Source organism: Chionomys nivalis, chromosome 15 (assembly GCF_950005125.1).
Source record: "Chionomys nivalis chromosome 15, mChiNiv1.1, whole genome shotgun sequence".
Classification (NCBI taxonomy): Eukaryota; Metazoa; Chordata; class Mammalia; order Rodentia; family Cricetidae; genus Chionomys; species Chionomys nivalis.
Window position 1 is genome coordinate 44,965,314 of NC_080100.1, and position 27,727 is coordinate 44,993,040.

The window sequence follows — 27,727 nt, forward strand, 5'->3', positions numbered from 1 at the left end:
ATTTACTCAATCATCTCATCAGTCCCCTCTGATTTTTAAAATAAAAAAGCAATACTCATCAGAATCTTTAGTTTTCCATTTTTATTTTGAGAGATCACCTACATTTTAGTAAATTTAAAAGATATGTACCCATTGACCAGATTTATTATCCACTGAGTTTGATTTTTTAGGTTTAATCCTTAATAAAGTAATTTATATTACTATCTGAGATTCTTTAAGCTTTCTCATGGAGAAAAAGAAATCCAGGCAGCAGCTAGAGCTGCAACATAGTTTTCTTCTGCTGATCCTTGGTCATTCTGTTATGTGATTGAGTGATATCAACAAGGGTAGCTATACAGTGGCCAGGCTGGTTCCCCCACACTCCCTTTGAGTCAGAGTCTTAACTACATAGTCCTGCTTGGCCTAGAACTCACTATGTGGAACCGCTTCTGCCTCCCAGGATCTGGGATCAACGGTGTGCACCACCAGGCCTGGCTAACCTCCTCTAGGTCAAGAGTTATGATCTTTGACCCATTGCTCAATCCATTTTGAGATCTGGTTGATGTTATCCTCTAGCTGCTCTGGTTCATTACTGGGCAGCTGGTGCACAATTTCTTCTCTGTAAGACGCTCTGGCTTCTTCATAAAGAATTTGGAAAATCTCACACTGAATGTTGTCTTGTAGTTTCTTCGCATTATAACCCCTAGAAGGCGAGAAGTAAAGCAAACAGAATGGTATTAAATATGGCTTTGGGAACAAGTTAGAAATTGGACACTGTGAATATATCAGCAATTACCTAAGATACTTCTCACAATCTCTTTGCCTAGAGAAATGGACTAGCAGCTGCACGAGACTTCTTTGACATGAGAGCTAAAGTAAGAGTTATGACACTAACATTTGAGTTTATCTGAATCCCTTGCTAGTTCATTAGCTGCTCATATAATTACCAATCAATCAGTCAATAAACAAGTACCCACCTCAAGTCAGATTCTCAGATAGGAGTAAAGGATCCATAGCAAGAATTTATGAAAGACAGACAGTGTACACAAAGGAGAACATGGAATATCATACACCGATTAGATAATTCATCATAAAAATGTTATCTGTATTTTACTAATCCCAAAGATAATAAAAGAATTTATATAATATTTAGGCAGTATATAAAATAATCAACTAAACAGCCAGTTAAAAAGCTGAGGGGCCAGAGAACCCTTAGACACGGCATCCATGCACTCAATTGCTAAAAAGCCACTGAGGTCATTTGGAGCCTTTGATAGCAATAGAGAGAAACAATGATGGCAGTTGAAGAGCCAGCGTAACTCCATTTTGTTCCTAGAAGCCACTTTGTACTTGTAGCTAAGTTAAGTTTCTGTTTTTCAGACCAGGGCTACGCCTCACTCCCAATCATAAAATATTCTGTATAGGGCTGGAGAGATGGCTCAGCGGTTAAGAGCACTGCTCCTTCTTCCCGAGGTCCTGAGCTCAATTCCCAGCAACCATGTGGTGGCTCACAACCATCTGTAATGGGGTCTGGTGCCCTCTTCTGGCCTTCAGGCATACACACAGACAGAATATTATATACATAATAAATAAATAAGTATTTAAAAAAATATTCTGTGTAACAAATGCTCCAGGACAATTTCTTTAGCTGCTCTGTAAAATTCTACCTGCCTGGTCTCACTTCTGTAACCACACTTGCTTGGAAAAAAAAGGAAATCCCCCACCTTGCAGTTTTGCCCTAAAAGGGGGAAGGGTATGGGAAATTGGCTTGAGGCTGGTCTCATGAATCCTGCCTTGATATGAACACGAATAAAGCTTGCTTTAGTTTGGCCATAATTTGGGTCAGTGGTCTTTATCATTGAGTCTACAGGAATAATAATAATGTCTCCTTAACATCTAAGCTTCAGGAATCTGTGACCTTTGACAATATGGCCATGTACTCTCTAAACTTGCTCTTCCAGAAGCCCTGAGTTCAAGTCCCAGCAACCACATGGTGACTCTCAGCCATCTATAATGAGATCTGGTGCCCTCTTCTGGCCCACAGGCATACACCCAGGCAGAACACTGTATGCTTAAATAAATAAATCTTTTAAAAAAAGGTTTATAATGGTTTTCAGTATTTAAAGAAAAAGATGGAAATTGAGATCTTGCTTAGCCTAATTTGTCATATATTTACTCCTTGTCCTCTGTGCAAGGATTTTACACGCATCCCAGTGGCCAATCAGAGCTGGCCATTCTGACCCTAGATTTGACAAAATTCTGGAGCTTTTCTGTCTGATACTGTCCGCTAACTCCCTCTAGACTCTCCACCTGCCTACAGTCTGGATCAAAAGATATCAGAAAAAAGTTTTCTCCCAAGTTCCCTTTTCTGGTTAAATCTAATGTTCTATGTGGGTAGGTCCAATACACACACACATACATACATACACACACACAAATATATACATTATGTATACAGTGTTCTGCATTTATCCATGCAGGCCAAAAGAGGGCACCAGATCTCATTATAGATGGTTATGAGCCACCATGTGGTTGCTGGGAATTAACTCAGGACTTCTGGAAGAGCAGCCAGTGCTCTTAACCTCTCCAGTCCCCAAAATATATTTTAATGATTGTAAAATGCTATTATCTTGCTAATCTTCATAAACTTCCCCCTTGATGTATGGATAATTTGAATGAGTAGTGTTCAAACTAAAAATATTATTGTTTGACTCTTTTTCTTTTTAAATATTTATTTATTCATTATGTATACAATATTCTGTCTGTGTTATGCCTGCAGGCCAGAAGAGGGCACCAGACCCCACTACAGATGGTTGTGAGCCACCATGTGGTTGCTGGGAATTGAACTCAGGACCTTTGGAGGAGCAGGCAATGCTCTTAACCTCTGAGCCATCTCTCCAGCCCTGTTTGACTCTTTTTGTAGGAAAGGCCTTGTATCAAGCATAAAGCATGATTATTTTGGGGGTTTCTTTCTTTTAGCTCTTGTAGACCAGGCTGACCTTGAACTCACAGAAATTCGCCTGCCTCTGCCTCCCAAGTGCTGGGATTAAATGGGATTAAAGCTGTGTGCTACCACCGCCTGGCTATTTGGGGGTTTCTATCTCTTTTATTTTACTAAATCAAATTTTCAGTTGAAGCTGGGCAGTCGTGGTACACGCCTTTAATTCTAACAGTTGGGAGGCAGAAGCAGGCAGACCTCTGAGTTCAAGGCTAATCTGGTACACAGAGTGAGTTCCAGGACAGCCAGGAGAAACCCTGTCTCAAAAATCCAAACCAAAATCAGTGTTTTTTCTTTTCCTTACCGTGTTTCAAGTCTTTTGTACAGTATACTATTATCTGTTCTCAACACAAAAACTATATGAAACCAGCGTTCAGGAAAGAAATCACAACCATGGTAATCAACGATAACGCCGCCTTCGCTCATCTGACTCTCTAACTCATCAACGACCTGCAATGGACACACAACAGATAGATGAATAATGGCCCTAAGAAAAACGGAAACTGACATTCCCAGAAAGTTAAGAAATGCACGCTCGTCTGTCCAGTAATACTTACTCGATCTTCATCTAAAATGGGACAACCGTACTCTTCGTCGTAGCCGTCATACAACTGCCCTGGAAGAGATAACATCAATTGGCTAACATTTCCTAAGTAGCTGTCACTGATTTTCAGTTGACTCTAGGTTTGTGGAAACTCATCAATGATTCTTTCAGATGCAAGAAAGGGCACCAGTACAACAGCTGAGACACGCATAACCACCATGATGTGGTCGGCAAACACATAAAGCAATGCTGAAAAACTGGAATTTTATCTAGAAGGAAACCTGGGTGGCAACATATCTTAACATATCTTTTATGTTATCTTGTTTTGTTTTCCAACAGGGTTTCTCAGTAGTTTTGGTGCCTGCCCTGGAACTCACATAGATTTGCCTGTCTCTGCCTCTCAAGTGCTAGGAATAAAGGCGTGTCCCACCACCACCTGGCAGCAACATATCTTAAACTTACTTTGCTGTGTGATCTTGAGTCAGGGTCTCACCATGCAGCCCACCCTGGCCTCAAACTAGGAATCCTAATCCCTACTTCTAGGATCGCAGGTACATACCATTCATTATGTCCAGCTTATCCAAAACCTTTACTTTTTTCTTTTTTTAAATTAAGATTTTATTGGGGGTTGGCAAGATGGCTCAGCAGTTAGGAGCACTGACTGCTCTACTGTTCTAAAGGTCCTGATTTCGTATCCCAGCAACCACATGGTGGCTTACAACCATCTACAGCTGGGTCCAGTGCACCCTTCTAGTGTGTAGACAAAGCACTTGTATACATAAGATACATAAGCAAACGCTTAAAATTTTATTTTTACTTATGTGAGTGCATGTGTCAGTGAGTACAGATTCCTGAGGAGGCCAGAAGTGTTGAACCCACGAAACTTGTGCTATAGGGTGCTGACTGTAAACCACAAGATACATGTTGGGAACTGAACTCTGGTCTCCACAAGAGCAGAATGCAGTTTTTGTTTGTTTGTTTGTTTGTTTTTTTTTTTTCTGAGACAAGATTTCTTTGTATAGCCTTGGTGATCCTAGAACTAGATCTGTAGACTAGGCTGGCCTCTACCAGAGATCTTCCTGTCTCTGCCTCTTGAGTACTGGGATTAAAGGCGTGCACCACTGCTACCACCCCCAGCTATAATTTTTTAGTAAGAGATTCGCTTTTTTACAACTCCTTCCCTCTAAGACAGGGTCTAGCTGTGTGTATCTGGGCTGGCCTTCAACTCACAGAAATCCATCTGCCTCATAAAGGTTGGAATTGAAGGCGTTAGCCAGCACACCTGGCTAGAAGACTTATTTTTAATTACGTGTATGTCTGAGTCTTGTTATGTGCATGCGTGTGGGTGCCTGCAAAGGCCAGAGTTGCTGGATCTCCAGAGAACTGCAGTCACAGACAGTTGTGAGCCATCCAATGTGATGCAGGAACTGAAGTTGGGTTCTCTGCAAAAGCAGTGTGCATTCTTAATGTCTAGGTCATCTTTCCAGCCTTTCTCAGAAATTTTTAAACAGCAAAATTGAAATAACTTTAAACAAGGGGAGGGGACCAACAACACCAGAGTTTGTGGGGCTATCAGTGCAAGAAAATAACATTTTTGTTGTTATTGATTGGTAGGAAAAGAGAATACATGAACAGACAAATATAAACACTCTCACACACAGTAAGACTGGGTGGGCTCCAATTCCAGCATGCTGGAGGCAAAGGCAGGCAGATCTCTGGGAGTTTGAGGACAGCCTAGTCTACACAGTGAGTTCCAGGACATTTAGGACTACATAGAGAGACCCTGTCTCAAAACAAAACAAAACAAAACAACAAAACCCAAACTAAATCAAAGCAAGATTGGGTTCCAGATGAAGGTCAAGAATATAAGCTTGCTGGTGCTTGCAAGGTGGCAGTGGCGCACACCTTTAATCCCAGCACTTGGGAGGCAGATACACGTCAATCTTTTGAGTTTGAGGCCAGAGTGGTCTACAGAGTGAGTTCCAGAACAGCTAGAGATACAGAGAAACCCTGTCTCAGAAAACAAACAAACAAAAAAAACCAAGAAACAAAAAAGAATATAAACTTACTCCAAGCAATCTCAGGTTCTTGCTTCTAGATGGATCTATCCCCCTTCCCTGATCTCACCCTTTCTTAAGGACTGGGGAAGAGGAGTCAACGTCATCATTTCTCAGAATCTCCAAAAGCCATTCTTCTCGCCAGGTGATAGTGGTGTACACCTTTTAATCCCAAGCACTTGGGAGGCAGAGGAAGACAGATCTCTGTGAGTTCGAGGCCAGCGTGGCCTACAGAGCGAGCTCTAGGACTGAGAAACCCTGTCTCGAAAAACCAAAAACCAAAACTCCAAAACAAAACTAAAAAGCCATTTCTCTGAGCTAGACAGTCTTGGGCCTGTGGCTGTAGCTCAACGGAGAGAGCACTTGCTTATCATTCACAAGGCCAATCTCATAGTTAGGCAGAGGTTTGAGAGACAGCTCATCAGCTAATGGCACTTGCTCTTCTTTCAGAGGACACCTGGGTTCAATTCCCAGAGCTCGCATGGTGACTCACAACTGTTTGTGACTCCAGTTCCAAGGGGTCTGACACTTTCTTCTGGCCTCTGTGGGCACCAGGCATACACATGGTACATATACAAATATGTAGGCAAAAAAAAAAAAAAAGTGGGAATAACTTAGTTGGCAGAGGGCTTGCCTATTGTGCAGGAGCCCTGGGTTTGCGTGTCAGCGTTAAATAAGCCAGGTGTAAAATCACATGCCTAGAATCCAAGTACTCAGGACGACCAGGAGTCCAAGGCCCTCTCGGTTACCTAACAAGTTATAGGCCAGCCTGGGACAGAAGAGTTCCAGTCTCAAAATAAGAACAACCAAAGCGACAAGCACAATCACAGAGAGGCAAATTCAGCTGTTAGGAATAGAGTTCAGTGGGAGAGTGCTCGCCTAACATGCGCATGGCCTGTGTTTGCTGCGTGCCATGAATTAAAAAATGGAAGAAAGCCGAGCGGTGGTGGCGCACGCCTTTAATCCCAGCACTCGGGAGGCAGAGGCAGGCGGATCTCTGGGAGTTCGAGGCCAGCCTGGTCTACAAGAGCTAGTTCCAGGACAGGCTCCAAAACCACAGAGAAACCCTGTCTCGAAAAACCAAAAAAAAAAAAAAAAAGGAAGAAAAGGTTAGGGAATTTCAACATTAGAAATTTCAACAATTCACAGGTTCAAGAGAAGTATTCTTTTTTTTCTGTTTTTTTTTCCCCCAAAGATAGGGTTTCTCTGTGTATCTCTGACTATCCTGGAATTCACTTTGTAGGCCAGACTGGCCTCAAACTCAAGAGATCCGCCTGCCTCTGCCTCCCCAAGTGCTGGGATTGAAGCTTTGAGTTTTCTTTTTTCTTTTTCCTGCTGTTGTTGTTTTGGTTTTTCAAGACAGGGTTTCTGTGTAGCTTTGGAGCCTGTACTGGAACTTACTCTGTAGACCAGGCTGGCCTCGAACTCAGAGACCCGTCTGCCTCTGCCCCCCGAGTGCTGGGATTAAAGGCGTGCGCCACCACCGCTTGGCTTGAGTTTTCTTTTAGGAGGTAAGACAGAAAATCTCACCCTCACTACAATCTAGACTTTAGTCATACTTTAGCCACCAGAAGCACAGTACTTAGTCGATTTCTTACCTAATTCCTCCTATATTTTGTTACAGGCTGAAATTCAGTCAATGGAATGAGCCCCCTTGCACCTGCTGTGACTTGTCTTCATGGGATAAATGCTCCATTAGCACAAACAGTATCAGGCTAAGAAGCTAAACTGCCTCGGTGTGGCAAAGATTCGATAAACAACACTGCTGCTTCCTTGCCAAATACGAGCTAACTCATAAACCAACACCAAGTGCTGTCAGTAAGTTTAAAATAACGGAAGCAGTTGTGAAAGTCAGGGCATTAGACCAGGTGGTGGTGGCGGCGCACACGTTTAATCCCAGCACTCGGAAGGCAGAGGAAGGTGAATCTGTGAGTTCGAGGCCAGCCTGGTCTACAAGAGCTAGTTCCGGTTTAGGCTCCAAAGCTACAGAGAAACCCTGTCTCGAAAAACCAAATAAATAAATAATTAAATTAAATAAAAAAAAAAAATAGAGGGCACCCTTGACCACACAAACAAGCATCTGTGGTCACTGGCTGCAGCAGCCATGTCGTATTTGGGAACTACCCCATTCCTGTTCCATATGCAGTGGTTCCCTTTCTCACCCCTGTGGCAAACACCCACCACAGCAGGAGCAAAAGTCTGAGACTTGTTTTCAGGAGATGTCCGTCCTTGTGGCAGAGAAGGCAGGACAGAGCTGCTTCAGTCCAAGGTGGCGGGAGCCTGCAGCTGCCACTACTTCACATGGTGTCCAAACCAGGAAGAAGGGAGACAGGAACCATCAAGGATAGCCCCCAGGACCTCTGTCACCGTCTGGGGACGTGACCATGGGGCTGAAGAGAGGCATTTTGGTGAAGAGCATGCTCCCGCAGGCCTCCTTTGATATAGAAACGAAGATTTTTTATTATTATTGTATGTGTACATGGTATGTGTAGGAGAATATGTAGACAATTAATGAGCACTTGAGTCTTCACATGTGTGATTCTACCTATGCTGAGTCATCTCACTGGCCTCCTTTTGTATGTATGTATGTTGTTTCCAAGACAGGTTTTCTCTGTGTAGCCCTGGCTGTCCTAGAACTCACTTTGCAGACTAGGCTGACCTCAAACTCAGATCTGCCTCAAGTGCTAGAATTAAGTGTTCTATAATCATTATCTGGCTGATGGATATTTTAAATCATGCCAACATATTTTAATATAACAAGTGTAATACAAACTTTCAAATACTCATTTCCATAAAACTTGTTTTTTTTTGAAACAGGGTCTCTTTGTGTGGCTTTGGAGTCTATCCTAGAACTTGCTCTGTAGATCAGGCTGGCCTCAAACTCAGAGATCCACCTGCCTCTGCTTCCTGAATGTTGGGATTAAAGGCATGGACCACCACTGTCCAGGATCCACAAAACTTTTATCACACAGGATGTACCAGTGATTGAAGTGATAATAAGGACACACTAGTGAACAAGATACATAGACAACTACAATCCCTTCCCTTAAAGAACTTATAGTAAACTGGAGATGACGGCAAGTCTGGAAATGGGACTGTATTGCTAGAGGAGGAATTGGATGAGTACCTAGCATAACCTCAAGGTGTTAGGGGAGGCTCAGAAGTAGTGTGTGTGTGTGTGTGTGTGTGTGTGTAACTGTGTGTGTTGCATGCATACGAAGGTAGTGATCAGAGCAGGACACTGGGTGTCTTCCTCTATTGCTATTGGCCTGACTGCCTCAAGACAGGGCTTTTCACTAAATAAACAGGGCTCACTGTCTGGGATAGGGTGGCTGCCCGGCAAGCTCCTACCATCTGCTGGTTCCACCCACCAACACTGAGGCACGTGCAGCATGCATCTCCCTGCTTTTTACCTTGTGCTTCCAGACCCAGAGTTCTTATCTACTGAGCTAGTTCCCCCAGCTCCTAGGAGTAATTTTCAAGCAAAGATTTGAAGTAGTTAGCTGGAGATGGGGTAGAGAGAACTGAGCAGACCGTTTTAATCCAAAGAAAGCAAGATAATCAAAGAGAATGCCTAAGGACCGGAGGAGGGAACCATCAGAAAATAGTTTAAGGGTTTAAGTAAGCTAAAGTCAGATCAAAAAGGCTGTAAGACTGCATAAAGAGTTTAGATCAAGGAAAGAAAAGGTATATTAAACATGGAATACAGTGATTCACTTCTCATTTTAAAAGATCATTTTGTTTTCTGAGTAAACAATGAATTGGAGCCAAATCTGGAAGCAGCAGGCATTCTTTATGAAGAACTTAGAATTCTCGGTAATCAGTCACTACAGTATGTACTGAGGGTGACAGTAGAGATGGATTTTAAAATTCACTTCAAATTTCAAAAGAAGAAACCATACAGTTTAGAACATTAAGAAGAAGCTGATCCTATAGTTGTTCATATATATGATTTTGTCTTGTTTTTGAAGACAGGGTTTTTCTTTTTTTTTTTGGTTTTTCGAGACAGGGTTTCTGGAACTAGCTCTTGTAGACCAGGCTGGTCTTGAACTCACAGAGATCCGCCTGCCTCTGCCTCCCGAGTGCTGGGATTAAAGGTGTGCGCGCCACCGCCCGGCTGAGACAGGGTTTTTCTGTGTAACAATTCTGGCTGTGCTAGAACTTGCTTTTGTAAACCAGCCTGGCCTTCAACTCAGAGATCCCCCTGGCTTCTGTCTCCTAGTACTGGGAGTAAAGGTGTGCGGCTGCACCACCCGGCTACTTCTCACCTTTTCTTTATCAAGAGAGAAGTGAGAGTGGGTTCGAGACCAGCCTGGTCTACAAGAGCTAGTTCCAGGACAGGCTCCAAAACCACAGAGAAACCTTGTCTCGAAAAACCAAAAAAAAAAAAAAAAAAAAAAGAGAGAAGAGAGAGAAGTGAGAGATTAAGAGATTGAGATTTCTCACATATGGGCTGGCACCTAAGGTGGCATGCACCAAATAAACCACATGTCGGGATGCATACCTGTAATTGCACTAAGGAAGGACAGACAGAAGCACCAGAACAGACTATTCTTAGCTATGCACTAAGTAGTTGGTCAGCCTAAGCTATATGAGACCTTATTCAAAACAAAACAAAACAAAACTGGCTCGACAAGTAAAGGTATTTCCTGCCTTACCACCCTACCACGAGTTTGATCCCCAGGGCCTGTAGTAAGGAGCTGTGGGCCTCTTCCCACAGCCCGGCTTATGGTTGCCCGGCTAGCTCAGTCGGTAGAGCATGAGACTCTTAATCTCAGGGTCGTGGGTTCGTAAAAGGGAAATGATGCAGGAAGGTCATTTGTCAATAAACAAACTGCCTTGGCCCATTTGATAGGCTACCCCTTAGGTGGGTGGAGTAAACAGAATAGAATGCTGGGAGGAAGAGGAAGTGAGCTCAGACTCGACAGCTCTGCTCTCTGGAGCAGACGCCATGCACCATGCTCCCCTCTCCCCGGCAGACACGATGAAACTCCAACCCAGGATGGACGTAGGCTAGAATCTTCCCGGTAAGCGCACCTTGGGTGCTACATACATGAATAGAAATGGGCCAGGCAGTGTTTAAATGAATAGAGTTTGTGTGTCATTATTTTGGGGCATAAGCTAGCCAGGCAACCATGAGCCGGGCTGTGGGAAGAGGCCCGCAGCTCCCTACTACAAGGGCCCACATGGTGGAAGGCGAGGGAGGACTGACTCTTGTACATTGTGCTCTGACCTCCATGTGTGCCACGACAAACTCACACCAGTACAAACATACAGAGTAAGTAATAAAACAAAAACCCTAGGCACAGTACCAATGGCCAGGGAGATGGGAAAGGAGGACTATATAGATTTTCCCCAGAGAAACTAGCAGAAGTTAAAGACCAAGTAGAACTGTGCAGAGAATGTGTTTGTGTGGGAAATTAGAACCAGGAGGTAGTAAGAAGAATCAAAGATGATTTTAGTCCTGCTCTTTAAATACGCTAATTTGGAGATGTGTGCTTAGAAGTTTAAACAGTTATGCATAACAGGTGTCTAGTGTTCCTTAGCTCAGGGAAATATCTAGCAGGAGCTTGCCAACTCCTGAGTTGAGACAAACCAAGATTCTATCTATTGGGCAAGTAGCTGTGGTAGTGTATGCTTAGCATGAATGTAATTCTATCTGCAATAAATTCAATGAGCTATATTATTCTACCAGTCCCAGACCTATGGGTACCCTGGAGTTAGCCTTCATCGGGTTAAAGACTAATAAACTGGGGGTAGGGAAATTAAGGATGCTAAAAACACTAAAACAATTGTATATGAGAAAGAACATTACGGGGAGAGCAATGTGAGGGGATACGGGATAATAATATAAGCAATCTTACACAATCATGGTACTGAGATGCTAAGTCAGGAGAATCTTTTGAGCAAGAAGAAAAGTTGTAAACTTTAAGAAGTGAGGCAGGGATCTAGAGATGGCTCAATGGCCGAGAGTACTGGCCACTCTTCCAGAGGACCCAGATTCAATTCCCAACACCCATCTGTCTTATAACCGTCTGTGACTCCAGTCCCAGGGTATCCAAAGCCCTTTTCAGGCCTCCATGGGCACCAGGCACATGTGTGGTGCACTTACATACATACAAACACCCATATACATAAAAAATTGGAAAAAAGTGAGGTAGAAAGTAAGAAATGCCAAGAGTCTTAAATATGACCAAAGGAATGCCTTTAATCCCAGCACTTGGGGAGGAAGAGGCAGGACAAACTCTGTAAATTTAAGGCCAGTATGGCCAAAATAGTTCCAGGACAGTTGGCACTACTCTGAGAGACCCTGCCTTAAAATAAATAAATAATTAAAACATCAGCAGACATCAGAGGTAGGTAGCACAGCAGATATAATAACAAAGGCTCTAACTGTTGTAATCTGTTGGCCTGGTTTGTCACCCGAGAACCCTGTCCCTTTAAGAGACAAGTCCCCTCCCCACCCCACCCTCCATCCACACTTCTCCAGCCTGCTCCCTCTGTCCCTCTTCTGAAGAGGTAACTAATGCCTCTCCCTCCTCCCCTCTTCTCCCCCTTCCCTTTCTCCTCCATAATCCACTAAGTAAACTCTATACCCACACTCTCTGCATGGCATGTCTGTCTGTCTCTTACCCCCCCACTGTCTGCCACCCGCCAAGGCCCTGGGGGACTGCTGCCTCTCCTGGGACCAGTCCCCCACCACATGTTTATAAATAATAACAGTAACAACTTCAAGATGAGGGGAAAATTGAAAACATAATTGCCAAAATACCAAGAAATGACAATTTTATTTTTTATGCATAAAGGTTGATGAAAAACCATTACTAGCTCTATTAAAACTCAACATTTCAATTGAAAAGCATGGAAAGCATACTTATTAAATACCACTTTCTAAAATACAGCTTTAGAACATCTAACATGCTTGCTTAATTTCAGTACAATGGATTCAAGACCAAGTATACATGTTACATGCATCAAGACTAGCTTACAAATTATCATAGTCATCGTCATCATCGTCATCGTCATCATCATCATCCCGTTTTCTTTTCAGTGCATTTGCTGACTCATTGGCTGTATTTTGCGATACCATATTAGTGGTAATCAGAATGTTTTTGGACCCAATTAGCGACGGATTAATCAGAACATTCTGAACTGTTGATGTTGCGGGAATTGAAGCTTTCACAGCAGGGGACTGGGAAGCAGGCATCTGCACTGTGAACCTTTGTCCTGTGAGGGACATTGGGGTGCCCACTTTAGTTGAGACAGACATGGTTTGTGGAGTTGGTGTGCCTAGTGTGGGAGTACTGGGTCTGCTAGAAACTGAGCCAACACTTAATCGCGGAACTGTGATTCTTCCTGCAGGAGTAGGTGCCTTTTTTTGCAAAGACTTAAGCCTATAGTTTGGAGCAGTTAAACAATACCTATCAGGTGGCAATCTAGGACCTGAGTACGGCTTGATCAACGGCAAAGGGGTTTGATTTCTCTGTCTTGCAATATCTAATAAAAAATCCCTCGGGGGAGGAGAAGTGAAAGACTGGTCGGCCCGGCACTGGATTGCCAATCGCACATCGTCTGCATCAACAGTAGCTTTCTTAGCATGGCTGGAATAAATTTTAGCATCATCTAGAATTGTGGTCACATATCGGAAGGCAAACTCCAACATCTGATTTATAACTCTCGGCTCATATTCTGTAATCCCCATATCCTTCAGGATTTGGGCCATCATCTGTGCATCTTTCGGCATGCTCTTGGGAGACGCCATCTTGCCAGACTCCATGATATCCGGTGATCAGACTTTAGGTCATTTAAAAAAAATATGGAAATTAGATCAAACCGAAATAGTTACTTTAGTAGCAACTGTTAGGAATTTAAAATTTTCAAATGTGTTAAAATTTTCAAAACTCTATCTAAAATGTAAAACAGCAATCTCTGTATAACTAAACTTCCCTCTGCTTAAAAATACTGAGATCCTTCTCTGAGTGTGGAATATAAAAAGATGACACAAATAGTTAAGTAATAAAAGATTAGGGGAAAACGGTAAAATCAGTAAAAATACCACTTCAGACTATATGCAGAGTCTGGGCAGGCAACTATCAGAGCTGAAGTGACTGATAAAAATAACAGTAAGATCCTACTGCTTGAGTCCACAGTAATCTGTCCTTCATGAAAGATCAATAAACTCTCACACATGTTTAAAAACCACCCACAGCATTTTCCCTCTTCTTCATATTCAGACTTTATCTATCCAACCCCTCACAGAAGCTGTCCCCATTATTACTGTTCACAAACACTGGGTTAGGGAAGGGGAAAATGTCCAAAATAACTATGTAACAATACTCGGCATGTTGTCTTTTATTTTCTGTGTCCTAGCAGAACACAAATTGCTTACTGCGGGTGTCTTTCTGCTTTCTGGCCCCTCTAGCAACACTTAGCCAATTAGTACTAACACTCTACTACCTGATTTAAAAACATAAACCCAACATCAGAGTGTACCTTACCTTCTTGAGCTAAATCACCCACATTAACGTACTTCAGTCCTGATCTTGACGCAAGTTCTTTGCCTAGTGTGGTTTTTCCAACCCCGGGTGTACCTGTAAAAGAAGTCACAGAAAAACACGGTTCAAATGCTATTTATTAGATGTCAGTTGATCTGCCCTGAAGGGTCTTAACTGACACAAAAATTTTCTTAATTAGCAATCATATATGAATATAGACCATGATCTAATAAAAATTTCCCAGAGAGTCTGGTGTGGTGAGCACTCAGGGGGGCAGAGACAGATGAATCTCTGTGAGTTCAAAACCAGCCTGGTCTACATCGTGAGTTTCAGGACAGCCAAGGAAACACAGAGAGACCTTGTCTCAAAACCAAAACAACTAAACAAAACATTCTTCAGAAATGACTCGGTGTCAGTCTCTGTATCCTAATTTCCAAGGGTAGGATTTCAGCAATTTTGATGCAAATTCTGCCCGCAACAACATGAACCTTTCCAGCCTAAAGCTGGGCACCTCAAATAAACTGCCATCACTTACTGCTTTAATGAAGAAATTTAGGTGGCATGAGAGCATGTCACTACTCCTCACCCCTAACTCTGGTAACTTCCCCAGAGGGAACTACTATAAACCAGGTCTTTCTCAGCTTTCTGTGTTTGTGATATCTAAGGGACATAACGTCCTGCTTGATATGCGTTTAAACAAGTGCACACATACACACACTGTATATATCCACACACAGCACTGATATCCTATACATTGTCCTTTGCTTTTCTCCTTTTATTGTTAACACAATTATAGAACAATCAAAACATAATTAAAGCTGTTCAAACTTAAGTAACCCTGATAAATCATGCCTCTAAAATGTATTTAGAAAAACATTTCTACTGTGGTACAGCAGTCTGAAGCCTTGACTCAACTTGTGTGAACTCTGAACTCAACATGGTTATTTTATTTTAGTCTGACTTCTTATGGTGTAGCTCTTGTTTTGACAGGGAGCTGTGCATTCCAGGCTAGCCTTTCTGATTTTCCTTAGTATCAGGACAACAAACATATATTATGCCATCCAGTTTATGTAGTCGTGGGGATCCGCCAGGGCCTCAAATTGTAGCCTACTAGCTTCAATGCCTTATAGAAACCCCAAGATACTGCCTGTCCAAGCAAATCAGATATTGTAAAATGTTCCTCCTAAGGACTATCCTTTTTTGGTTCTTCGAGACCGGGTTTCGCTATAGCTTTGGAGCCTGTACCTGGAACTAGCTCTTGAAGACTGGGCTGGCCTCGAACTCAGAGATCCGCCACCTTCCTCTGCCTCCCGAGTGCTGGGATTAAAGGCGTGCAACACCACCGACCGGCCCTCCTAAGGACTCTTAATGGCTAAAATTTGCTTATGGTTCATTAACGGACAAAAACCCTGCTTCCACAAACAGGATCTTAATTTTTTTTTTGTATAAAAGAATAGCATCTACGCCCATTTAATTTTTGTACGACTGGCCTACGATGGTATTAGAACGCTACAACTTAATATTTCCAGTAAAAGCTTAGAAGATCCAGAAGAGCCCCACCCACGAACAGCTCCAGATCTAACATTCCACGGCACCAACAGCCACATAGGCTCAGCTTTCACACCGAACAACGACAAAGCCTATGACTCCAACCGATCGGAACCATTAATCGGTCACGTCTCTTCATGAACATCCAAAGCATTTACCGAAATCTTTTAGGCAGAAGCAAAGGGAAAGAGAAAAAAAAAAAAATCACGACCAGGAAGGCCCAAGGACCGAGGCACCCACCATCATCCCATCTCCTATCAGCTAGAAATCGCCTTTACCGCACTTGGATGGAGAAACCCCGAGCCCAACCTCGACAAAGGACCCGCAGCCCTGCCCGCTCTCCGGGCGAAATACCAGATTCACAAAGACCAAGCCTCGGGCGGGGCAGCGAAGCGGGACCGGCGCCGCTCTCCTTCCTCGCCGCGTCCGGCCACCCGGATTACCGTCCCCTCCCCCCAACGGCCGCGCGCGCCGGGTCCTCACGCGACAGCCACACGCCACGCCGCGCGGCCCGAGGCGACCCCCTCCTGCCTCCCCCGGACCTCACGGCCCCTCGGCGTCCCCGGCCCGGCCCCGCCGCGCGCCCTAACCGGTGAGCAGGATGTTCGGAAGCTTCATAGTCCTCCTTCCCAGGCCGCCAGCGCCTCGGCTCACGCGCCCAACGCGCTCTCCAGGGAGGAGCCGGAAAGGGCGGACGGGCGGGTGGCCGTGTGCGCCCGCGACTCGCTTTCCTCCCGGCCCCACTCGGGGCTCCCGACGCGCTTCAGGAGCCCTTGACACGCACCGATGACTTCCCGGTATCCGGTGCTACGCTTCTATCGAACGGTGGAACCCGGGCCGCAACCCCGGCCGGTGTTTTGGGTCAGGCAGTACACCGGACGCCTATACGACTCGCTCTGCTGTCCGCCCCGCCCCTTTGGTAGCGTCGCGGAAGCGCCGGAGCTCAGGAAGGTCCCCAGGAGGCGGTACCTCCTGGAAGCCTGCGGCGGAGTTGGGAGGCTGGGCTGCTATCTTCCCACAGGGAGGAGATCCTGGGCTCCTTCTCTTCGTTCCGCCCACGAGGGGACGCGGCTCCGGCTCCCGGGAAGTAAGGCCGCGGCGGCTTCGGCTGTGTTTATTAATGTCCTAGAGGCGTAAGGCTAGCTTCGTCTTCCCGCCTACCTGGGCTGTCCTCCCGACCCGCCCTCCCATATGGACTGCTGTAGGATGTGGGTGACGAGCCCCGAGCCGTGATGTGAGGTGTCAGCTCTGCGGAATTACCGAGGACTGTTGTGTGAGCTGAGTGTGAGCCCTGTGCAGCGTGTGCGGGGATCGGCTGGGGATGCTTCCTGAAGGTCTCGTTTTTCTCCAGCTAGTCCACGAGCCTGGCAGCATCTGAGACAGTTGTCTGTTTATTGGAGGAGGAGATTGCCAGTCTGTTTTCAAAGAGTCCTGACCAGTAACGGACTTGAGCGTCTTGTATTTCGACAAGTATATTTTCTTGAGTAGATGTTTTTGTGCCCTTTTGAAACTTCAGGCTCTAATCCTAAATTATATCAGGGAAGAGGATTTGTTTTGTTAGGTGGGAAACTTTAATGTGTGGGCTTGTGAAAAACTTATACCACTACAGGTTGGTTATTAGATAAAATTGTAGTCATTTAAACTAAACTTTGCTTTAGGATTTTAACATGTTAATTTTCTCTCATTAGTTCTCGAGCCCCTATTATGTGGCTGATTGTGTATTTTAAAAACCGATTACTATAATTCTGTATTTACAGTTTTTCCTAACTTGAGAATTTTTTTTCTTTTTTTCCCAGGTGAATTACACTTCAGTGTACTCCGAACTGTATACTACTGATGGGAACTATTAAAGTTTATAATGTCAGAAACTTTCCTTAGACCAAAGGTTTCTTCCACAAAGGTATGAGTGGCTGTGTAGTGATTGCCTTAAGACAGTGACAAAGCCGGATGGTGGTGGTGCACGCCTTTAATCCCAGCACTTGGCAGGCAGATCTCTGATTTCTAAGCCAGCCTGGTCTACAGAGTGAGTTACAGGACAGCCAGAATGGTTTCCTGTCGCAAGGCCCCCTCCCACCTCTTTGACTCCCCCCCCCCCCAAGAAAAGACAATGGCAAAAGGTTGTTTGTTTGTTTGTTCTCAGTGACTTAATCCTAGCAGAGTAGTGATGGTCCAATGTCTGTTGAGATTAGCGACCTAAAAGTCTGGTAATAAGCTGCAAAACAACCAGAACCTTAATTCTGGAAAAAAAAAATTTTTTTTTAAATCTTTCAAAACAGAATTTCTCTTTGTAGACCTGACTGTCTTGGAACTTACTCTGTAGATCAGGCTGCCTCTGTCTCCCGAGTTGCTGGGATTAAAGGCTCAAGCCACTGCCCAGCTTTGAGAAAGCATTTGTAGTCCCAGTAACACAGCGTGAGCACTCTTGAATAGAAGAGACAGTATGTTTGTGGTAACCTGTTAGCTTAACCATGGACTCTACTTCTTAGAAGTCACAAAGTTCAGTGTGTCGTTTTCCAGCAAGATAGGAATTTAGGTGCAAGGGGTGTCCAGATGTTATCATCTGCAAGGGAACTGGGAACCACTTCCCTACAGGTGGCTCCAACTTTTTTTTGATTTCAAGTAAATTATGTAGCTTTGTTGTTTTTCTTTTTTCATGGTAGATAGAAGTAAGAAATAAAAAGACAAAATGTATAAATAATATACAAATCAATATTTTTGTCAGTAAGTTTAGCATAGAACTGTTTTCATGCACTTTTAAATACAGAAAAATGAAAAAATTTATAGTAACATTGCCTGTCTTTTAGTACAGAAAAAATTAATCAACTGATTATGACCATGTTTTTTCTCCACAACTTTCTTTTTCTACTGCTGATAATATTCCTAACCTTCTGACCTAAGAGTGAAGTATAATTAGGATTGATAAAGTAGTTATCAGCCCACATTTCTTCCCAGAAGCCTTGTTTCCACCTCTAGTTTTGGGCTCTATCTCTGAGAGGAGCATTATCTAAAGAAGAGTTCCCAACTGTAATTAAGTCCCCTCCACTGTTGTATCACTCCGTCATCGTAGGGGTCAAGGCTGGAGCCAGGGCCCAGTGATGTGGGCAAGCATTCCACTGCTGAGCAACGGCCTGACCCAAGCAGTATCCTTGAATCTGATTCTCCCTCATTCGTCAGGCAGGACATTTCAAAGCCAGGTGACAAATGAGATTTTTTTTTTCTAGATTTATTATAGAGTAGAGCAGGCTATCCCAAACTTGCGGCCATCCTCTTGCTCTTGTCTCTTCCCTGCAGGGCTGAGAATCTTGTGCTACCACACCCAGACATTTAAGAAAATTTCATTATTTGGAAACCCCTTTTAGTGCTGTTATTTTAGGTTGAAATTGCTCAATTCAGTATTTTTTTTCTTTGACAAGGTTTATGTAACAGCCCTGGCTCTCCTGAAACCTGCTCTGTAAACTGGGCTAGCCTCAAACTCAAAGAGATCCACCTGCCTCTGCCTCCCACCACCGCTTGGCTTTTACCTAAGGTATTAAAGAAAAGGGAGTAGCGGAAGGAAACAGGGAGAGGCTAGCAGTTTCTGTAGACCAGAAAACATGGACTGGAATGCGTGGAATTTGCTGGTTTTTCCTAAAGTTTCTGTGAATAAGATAGCACCTTCCCTAGAAAGCCTGTCTCACTGAGAGTGTCAACTGCTCCATTACAGCTGTAAGTGCCAGGCACAGCATTAGAGCATTAGCATTTCCTGTCTTTATAAAGTCTGAAGACTAATCTGGCACTTAATACAGGTTCTCATTTCTCCCCAGCACTCAGGAAGCAGAGGCAGGCTGATCTCTGTGAGTTCGAGTCCAGCCTGGTCAAAAGACTGAGTCAGGATTGCCAGGACTATACAGAGAAACCTTGTCTCAAAAAAGAAAAAGAGAAAAGGAAAAGTTGAGGAAGTACTGAGTGTACTTAGGAGGCTGAGACAGGAGCAGCTCTGATTCAAGGCTATCCTTGGCTACATAGTATGTTCTGGGTCAACCTGAGCATGACCCTGTTTCAAAAAATACTCATAGTAGATACATAATTTGTAGGACTTTTAAGGGTTATAGTCATATTTCTAAAGTAGCTCAGTTACATAAGGAATAGGTATAAAACTTGTAGTAATTTTAGTTTTGTTTGTTTGCAGGTCACAGACTGGGTAGACCCATCATTTGATGGTTTTTCAGCGACTACTGCCATCACTACTATCACTGCCTCGTCTTTAGGTTTGAATAATTCAAGTCACAGAAGGAAAAAATCGCCCTCCACATTAGACAGTAACAGATTGCCGACTAGGAAAAGAGGAAAGCTGTTTTCTTTAGAGCAGACCTATGGTGTAGAAACTTCAAAAGAGTATCTGTCTGATGTTGAGCCGTGGGTGGATAAATATAAACCGGAAACTCAGGTATGCATTGGATATCATACAAACATGCTTATGTCATTTTAGGATGGATGAATATGGATAACAAAGATGTTTTCAGATGTTTTATTTATAAGAATCTTTTTAGCTTGCTATTGTGCCTCACATCTTTAATCCTGTTACCCAGGAGGCTAGCAGACCTAGTGACTTCAATGCTAGCAAGTTCTAGGAAAGCCAGGGATATAAAGAAGGACCCAGTCACAAAAAAGAAAGAGAAGAAAAGAAATTAGTAAAATGAAGTAGAAGAGACACACACATGCATGTGTATGTATATGTTAAAAGCCTGTGATATGACCAAGTTGTTCTGTAATTATACCATCTTTTCTCTGTCTTTGACCCAGACTAGAATTTACAGATGTATCCTCCACCCCCAAAAAAATATAATGCTGGATTTTTAAAAAGTTCCGTGATAACAGATGTACAAAAAATTGCCATACAACATATCAGCATGAGGATAGGGTTTTTCCATAAAAACATAAAAATTGAGGGTCTGGAGAGATGGCTCAGCAGTTTAAAACACTGACTGCTCTTCCAGAGGACCCAGATTTCATTCCAGGTATCCACAACCATCTGTAACTTCAGTTCCAGGGGATTTGATGCCCTCTGAGGATACCAGACATAGTGCATTGATATACACAAGTGGGTAAAACACCCATACATATAAAATGAGTAATAGAAATGAATGATCTGATAAGGCAGGCACATGCTGGAAGGAGTGGACAGACTCCTGCAAGCTGTTGGCGACCTCCCCAAAACAAATAAATGTAAAGAATATATAAAAATTTAAGTATAATCAAGAGACCCTGTTTTATAACAGCACCTTACTGTTTTTCAATTACTGTTTAATGAATTCATTTTTTATTTTATGTGTGAGTGTTTTGCCTCCATGTATGTATTTGCACCACTTGTGTGCCTGGTGCCTATAGAGATGGAGAGTATTGGATCCCCTGGAACTGGAGTTAAAGATGGCTGTGACTCACCATGTAATTGCTGGGAATCAGTCATGTCCTCTGGAGGAGCAGCCAGTGCTTCTAATTGATGAGCTATCTCTTCAGCTCCTGTTTTGCACTTTTTGTTTACTAAAATGTTCATATTAAAAGGTGCTGCTAGGGGCTGGAGAGATGGCTCAGCGGTTAAGAGCATTGCCTGCTCTTCCAAAGGTCCTGAGTTCAATTCCTGGCAACCACATGGTGGCTCACAACCATCTGTAATGAGGTCTGGTGCCCTCTTCTGGCCTGCAGGCATACACGTAGAAAGAATATTGTATATATAATAAATAAATATTAAAAAAAATAAAAATAAATAAAAGGTGCTGGTAGGCTTAAAATGTTTTAAAACATTTTTAACCTCAAATTTTTATCTTAGCATGAACTTGCTGTGCATAAAAAGAAAATTGAAGAGGTTGAAGCCTGGTTAAAAGCTGAAGTCTTAAAAATAAAGCCAAAACAGGTAATTAAGTAAGAAATGCATTTAAAATATTTAGCATCATGTGTTTTCTGACTTACAACATGTTAATCTGTTTTTCTTCCTCTTTATTGAGACACTGTCTCACTATATCGTCATGGCTGGCCAGGCTGGCCTCAGATTAACGGAAGTCTGCCTGCCACTGTCCCTGGAATGCTGGGTACATATGTGCTCGCTATGTAGCTCAGGCTTCTCTGGAACTGATCGTACAGCCTTGAGTTCATCCAAATTCTGGGGTTAGAACATGAGCCGCCATGCCTGACAAGAAGCTAATTTTTTATGATCACTCTGTTTATATGTCTTCATATTAACCTTCAACAGAAGCTTCCTGATTTATTTCCAACCTCTGAAAGCCTCTTCGAGGGGCCGGGAGATGGTTCAGTGGGTGAATTCATATAGTGAGTCAGTTGAGGTGATTGTGCTTTTAGCACATCTCATTATTTCACAGTAAAGGCAGCAGGCAATTTACATAGTAATGTTTTTTAAAAAACCTAACTATAACTAAACCTGTTTAGTCCTCAATAATATTAACCTGATGTTTTGTTTCGCTTCCTTATTCCACAGTTATTCTTAGCCCTTCAATAAAAGGTACACTATTTTCTCTTCCTCTTTGTTTTCTGAAAGTTTGAGCTCATATCTTCAATGTACTCCACATTTCAGCCAAGTTTGTTAGTACACACCTTTAATCCCAGAACTCGGGAGGCAGACTCAGGAGAATCTCTTGAGTTCAAGGTCAGGCTGTCCTCCACGGCAACTTCGGCCAGCCACACCAGTAGTGAAACAACAACAGGCAGGCCGTGGGGCGCACGCCTTTCATCCTAGCACTCAGGAGGCAGAGGCAGTAGGATCTGTGGGTTCCAGGACAGCCAGGGCTGCACAGAGAAACCCTGTCTCAGGAAAGCAACAACAAAAACCCCTGACAGAGAACCCTGACATTTCAGGCAGACTTTGAGATAGTACATAATACCTCACCTTAACCTTTTGTGTTATTACTTTGAGTGCTCTGGGCATCACTTTAGACTTTTACTCCTAATTTATTATATATACCATATTCTGCTTTTTAAGAATTCACAACAGTGCCCAGTGTTACCTATTCTGTTGTCCTCAAAATGCCTTCTACAGCTGGTCTGTTTGAGCTAGACCCAAAACAAGAACCAGGCATTGCATTTGATTGCTGTGTCTCTTTGGTCTTTGTTTCTCTTTCTTAATCTTTTAGTTTTTCTATAAGACATTGAGTTAATTGAAGCGATCAGGCCTGTTGACAATAAAAGCCTCGTCTCTGAATTTGTGGATACTGACTTGTTTCCTCTGATTCTGGTTAACTTTTCCCACGTTTGTATTTTCCAAATCTTTGTTTTGTCCCTTTTAATATGTGGTCTCACTGTATTGCCCAGTTTATAATTAAACTCCTGGGCTTAAATATTCCCACTTCAGCCTCCTGAGTAACTGGGTTTATAGGATTAATTAGATTCAGATAGAACATTTCAGTATGAGGCGTCTGTCATGTGTGTTTTATATTTATGATGTATCAGGAAGTGGATGGGTCTGCTTTCTTCTTTGCCATGGTAGAATCAATCATGGTCTTAATCAGCCTGACAGGTACTCTACCACAGAGCTACATCCTCAGACCTTTGTTATTACAGGAGTTGGACTTTTTTGTCAGACTTTCTTTGAACTGCCAGCCCCCAAATAATGACATGAAGACTTATTATTAATTATGAAAGCTTGACCTTTGTTTAGGCTTGTCCCACTAGCTCTTATATCTTAAATTAACCCGTTTCTATTAATTACATTTTGCAATGTGGCTCTTTTCTTCCATTCTGTGTGGCCGACTCCCTCTGCATCTTCCATGTGCCTAGTGTCCCCTAAGTTCCTCTCTCTGCCTGAAATCCTGCCTGTTCTCTGCCGCCTAGCTATTGGCTCTTCAGCTTCTTTTTAAACTGATCACAGCAACACATCTTCCCACAATGTAAACAGATATCCCACAACAGGATTTCACTACATTCCCCAGGTTAGATCTGAATTCCTGAGTGCTGATACCACAGACGTGAGCATAGCACCAAGCTCTCCTGTTATGTTTGATATTGAGTTTGGTCACTAGAGTAGGGAAGAAATAGTCTCACACGATCATTATAGAGTACTTTTCTCTTTCAGCAGCCACATAATCTTTGGGGAGGTGCATCGGTAGCACAGCTCCCTGGTGAACTTTATCCTACATGCTTTAGAGTCCTTTCCTGAACTACTGATTAAGGAAGGCTGTGAGATGTTTATTTTCAAAATATTCAGTTATTTCTACAATTAGCAGATAGCTTTCTATAAAAGACAGTTCTAAAAAAAAAAAAGACAGTTCTAACTCTGAAAATCAGGTTAATTTTATCCTTTAATTTTTTACAAAGATTAATTTTTATTTTACATGTATAAGTGTTTTGCCTGATAGCCACAGAGGCCAACTAGAGTTATAGATGGTTGTAACCCATACCATGTGGTTACAGGAAGTAGAACCCAGGTCTTCTTGAAGAGAATTCAGTGCTTTTAACCACTGAGCCATCTCTCCAGCCCAGTTTTTAAATAGACTTTTAAAAACAACATTGTAAGCTCATAGGAAACCTTAGAGATTTCTCTGTACCCTATGCCCTATTAACATTCCCCACCAAGTGGAGCATTTGTTAGTATTAATATTGATGAACTTACATTGACTTGTCTTTAACAGGCTACATCTATTGCTTAAATTAGGGCTTCCTTTTAATTTTCAATTTCAGAGTGAAAAAGTTGATGTTTTAGTTGTTTTGAAAGGAACAGATTTTCCTCATTTTTGTGTGTGGTGCTGTATGTAAATGGTTTTTATCCTAGAGGGCTCCCACCTTTTTTAAAGTTTGAGACATGATCTCACCTTGTAGCCCATGCTTATCTGGGGCTTACTATATAGCTCAAACTGGCCTAAACTCAGTAGTCCTTCCAATTCAGCCTCTAGGTATGAGCTACCACACCTGGCTGTGATATACCTCTTGTAGCAATGGTTTTTTTAAATTTGTTTTTTTGTTGTTGTTTTTTTGTTGTTGTTTTTGTTTTAGATTTATTTATTATGTATACAGTGTTCTGTCGGTCTATATGCTTTCTGGCCAGAAGAGGGCACCAGATGTCATTACAGATGGCTGTGAGCCACCATGTGGTTGCTGGGAATTGAACTCAGGACCTCTGGAAGAGCAGTCAGTGCTCTTAACCTCTGAGCCATCTCTCCAGCCCCTGTTTTTGGTTTTTGTTTGTTGTTTTTTTTTTTTTTCTTTTTCGAGACAGGGTTTCTCTGTGGTTTTGGAGCCCATCCTGGAACTAGCTCTTGTAGACCAGGCTGATCTCGAACTCACAGAGATCCGCCTGCCTCTGCCTCCCAAGTGCTGGGATTAAAGGCGGGCGCCACCACCGCCCGGCTTGTTTTTTGGTTTTTGACACAAGAGTTTCTCTGTATAGCCTTGACTGTCCTGCAACTCACTCTGTAGATCAAACTGGCCTCGAACTCACAGAGTAACTTGGTAATTTATAGATATTTTAGCCAAACTTAAATTACCTTTAAAAATTGCCATAAAGAAATACTGCTTAGTGGTTGATTGCATGTGCTACTCTTTCAGAGGACCCAGGTTTGGTTCCCAGCACTCAAATCAAGCAATTCACAAACTGCCTGTAACTCCAGCCCCAGGGGATCCAGTGCCCTCTTCTGGCCTTTGTGGACACACATACATGTGGCATGTAAACACATATGCGTAGAAATAAGAATAATTTTGGAGAGAAAGTCTTGTTGTAAGCATTCACAAATTACTTATTATTAATATTATTATTATGGGGGGGCTTAAGACAAGGTTTTTCTGTGTAGCCTTAGCTGTTTTGGAACTCACTCTGTAGACAAATCTGGCCTCAAACTCAGAGATCCTTCCTCTGCCTCATGAGTGCCGGAATTAAAGGTAGGTGCCATCACCATCTGGCTACATTTTAGTTTTTCATGGTATCTTTCATTCAAAATATGGTAAAGCAACCAGGCATGATGGCACAGGTCTTTAATTCCAGACCTTTCTGAGTTTGAGGCCAGCCAGGACTACATAGTGAGACCCTGTCTCAACCCCCCCCCCCCAAAAGAAAACATGTTAAAGCTGTGTACCACTAATTGATGGAGTAGTTGCTGTTCTGACTTGAGATTCTGCTGAGAACCTACCCTCTAACTCTCTTACTGGGAACAGAATTTTAGAATGTGGCTCTACTTAGTATTTTAGAATCTAGGCACTGACTATATTTCATGAAAAAACACACTATCTCCTACACATGAGCTACCTCTTTATTTTAATTGATCTGTTTGTAATAGGAGCCAAGCGGTAGTGGCACATGCCTTTAGTCCCAGCACTCAGGAGGCAGAGGCAGGTGGAGCTTTGTGAGTTTGTGGCCATTCTGGTCTAAAAAGCAAGTTCCAGGACAGCTAGGGCTGTTACACAGAGAAACCCTGTCTCCAAAAGCAAAATTTAAAAAAAGGAAGAAAAAAGTGTAATCTGTACTCAGTACTCTCGGTGGTTGTGCTTTGTAAAGTTGCTAAGTTAGAAAATATCAAACTATTGTCCTATTGAAATACAGGAGTAGGGGCCTGGAGAGATGGCTCAGCGTTTAAGAGCATGGAGAGCACTTCCAGAGTCCAATTCCCGGCAGCTATATGGTGACTCACAGCCATCCATAATGAGATATGGTGCCCTCTTCTGGCTTGCAGGCATACATGCAGAACACTGCACATCTAATAGTAAAAGTAATAGTAATAATAATAATAAAATACAAGAGTAGATTTCTATAAGCCTCTAGTCAGAATTTCTGTAAGCTTTTTGTCAGACTCTCATTTCATTCTGCTTGTGTTTTAGATTTATGAGGAGGGGAATTAAACCAGGGTATTGTACAGACTAAATAGGTGTTCTAGTGAGCTTCACACTCAGCCCCAGCCTGTAGGTGCCAGGGGTCCAACTCAGGTCCTCATGCTGTGTAGCAATCATTTTCCTGATTGAACACTCTCTATCCCCTGTAATTGAATTTTATGAATTCAGATAACCTCTTAAGAACCCTGTGCCCTTTGTAGCAAAAATTTAATTGTTTTAATTTAGTTACTAAGTTGTTTTTGAAAATATACAATAGGACTTTAGGAATTTTCAGAAGAAAATAATTGTTTCATTTCATCTGTAATTTAGTTTTAAAATGTGTTTATATTACGTATTTAATAAACCTTTGTAGGAATAATAACTACTAAGAAAAATTTTTTAAATTGTGTCGCATTCTAGTCATTGTGGTTTTAATTCATGTTTGTATTTGGTTTTAGGGTGGGTCTATTTTATTAATAACAGGTCCTCCAGGATGTGGGAAGACAACTACTCTAAAAATACTATCAAAGGAGCATGGGATCCAAGTACAAGAATGGGTTAATCCCGTTTTACCAGACTTCCAGAAAGATGATTTCAAGGAGTTACTTAATTTAGGTAAGTTTTTTTTGTTTTTGTTTTTTGTTTTATTTTTTTTGTTGTTGTTGTTGTTTGGTTTTTCGAGACAGGGTTTCTCTGTGGTTTTGGTTCCTGTCCTGGAACTAGCTCTGTAGACCATGCTGGTCTCGAACTCACAGAGATCCACCTGCCTCTGCCTCCCGAGTGCTGGGATTAAAGGAGTGCGCCACCATCGCCCGGCAATTTAGGTAAGTTTTGTTGCAAAGGTGCTGGAGTTACAAAGACAGCTTTACTTAATGAAACTTGCAGGTCAAGTAGTAAGAGCGCATGTTTCTCCTATACTCATCAGTTTGAGGAGAAACTGAGAAAGGCGCCGATAGAGAGTAGAGCGGGGTTCTTAGAAAATTAAATTTAAACTCTTTTAAGATAACAAGCTGATTTTTGTGGGGTTTTTGTTTGTTTTTAATATTTTGCATTTATTTATTGACTGTATGTTTGTGTATGTTATGGGTATGTACATGTGTGCATGCGCAAACATGTCCATGCAATGGCTTTCACGCAGAAGTCAGTTCTCTCCTTTGGGGAGTCAGTTCTCTCCTTCCACTGTAGGTTCTGAGCCTGCTCAGTTTATGCTGTTTGAGACAGTGTTTCATGTACCTTGGTTTGCCCTAACTTGTGATCCTCCTGCTTTCCGCCTCCCACACGCTAGGATTATAGGTATGTGGCACCACACTAGATTAATAGGATC

The 27,727-nt window shown here is 42.6% G+C and overlaps 3 protein-coding genes across 9 annotated transcripts in view; 1 reads left to right on the plus strand and 2 right to left on the minus strand.

Annotated features, from left to right (window-relative positions):
- Ak6 (adenylate kinase 6) lies at positions 1-16,398 on the minus strand. Its single transcript, XM_057789461.1, has 5 exons — positions 16,212-16,398; positions 14,077-14,169; positions 3,535-3,593; positions 3,282-3,427; positions 1-682 (listed from the first exon to the last, which is right to left on the minus strand). The coding sequence occupies exons 1-5, from the start codon at positions 16,237-16,239 to the stop codon at positions 490-492; spliced, it is 519 nt and encodes a 172-aa protein (XP_057645444.1). The 5' UTR covers positions 16,240-16,398; the 3' UTR covers positions 1-489.
- Positions 12,265-16,259, minus strand: Taf9 (TATA-box binding protein associated factor 9). The gene is made up of 3 exons (XM_057789460.1): positions 16,212-16,259; positions 14,077-14,169; positions 12,265-13,372 (listed from the first exon to the last, which is right to left on the minus strand). The coding sequence occupies exon 3, from the start codon at positions 13,353-13,355 to the stop codon at positions 12,564-12,566; it is 792 nt and encodes a 263-aa protein (XP_057645443.1). The 5' UTR covers positions 13,356-13,372; positions 14,077-14,169; positions 16,212-16,259; the 3' UTR covers positions 12,265-12,563.
- The window catches only part of Rad17 (RAD17 checkpoint clamp loader component), a 27,442-nt gene continuing 15,783 nt past the window's right edge, over positions 16,069-27,727 (plus strand). For 2 of the 7 annotated variants that reach the window (XM_057789452.1, XM_057789457.1), the window contains exons 1-5: positions 16,567-16,708; positions 17,418-17,521; positions 19,790-20,047; positions 21,428-21,511; positions 26,862-27,018. In XM_057789452.1, the coding sequence (XP_057645435.1) occupies positions 17,480-17,521; positions 19,790-20,047; positions 21,428-21,511; positions 26,862-27,018 (541 nt within the window). In that variant the 5' untranslated portion in view covers positions 16,567-16,708; positions 17,418-17,479. The other 5 variants (XM_057789453.1, XM_057789455.1, XM_057789454.1 and 2 more) reach the window with 5 other exon arrangements.

Bases quoted from the DNA above. Each gene is read 5' to 3' on its own strand.
- Taf9 (XM_057789460.1), bottom strand. From the start codon at position 13,355: ATGGAGTCTGGCAAGATGGCGTCTCCCAAGAGCATGCCGAAAGATGCA.
- Ak6 (XM_057789461.1), bottom strand. From the start codon at position 16,239: ATGAAGCTTCCGAACATCCTGCTCACCG. The intron at 14,170-16,211 runs GTTAGGGCGCGC...CTTCTTTTACAG, and splicing joins TCCGAACATCCTGCTCACCG to GTACACCCGGGGTTGGAAAA. The intron at 3,594-14,076 runs GTAAGGTACACT...TATCTCTTCCAG, and splicing joins GGGTGATTTAGCTCAAGAAG to GGCAGTTGTATGACGGCTAC.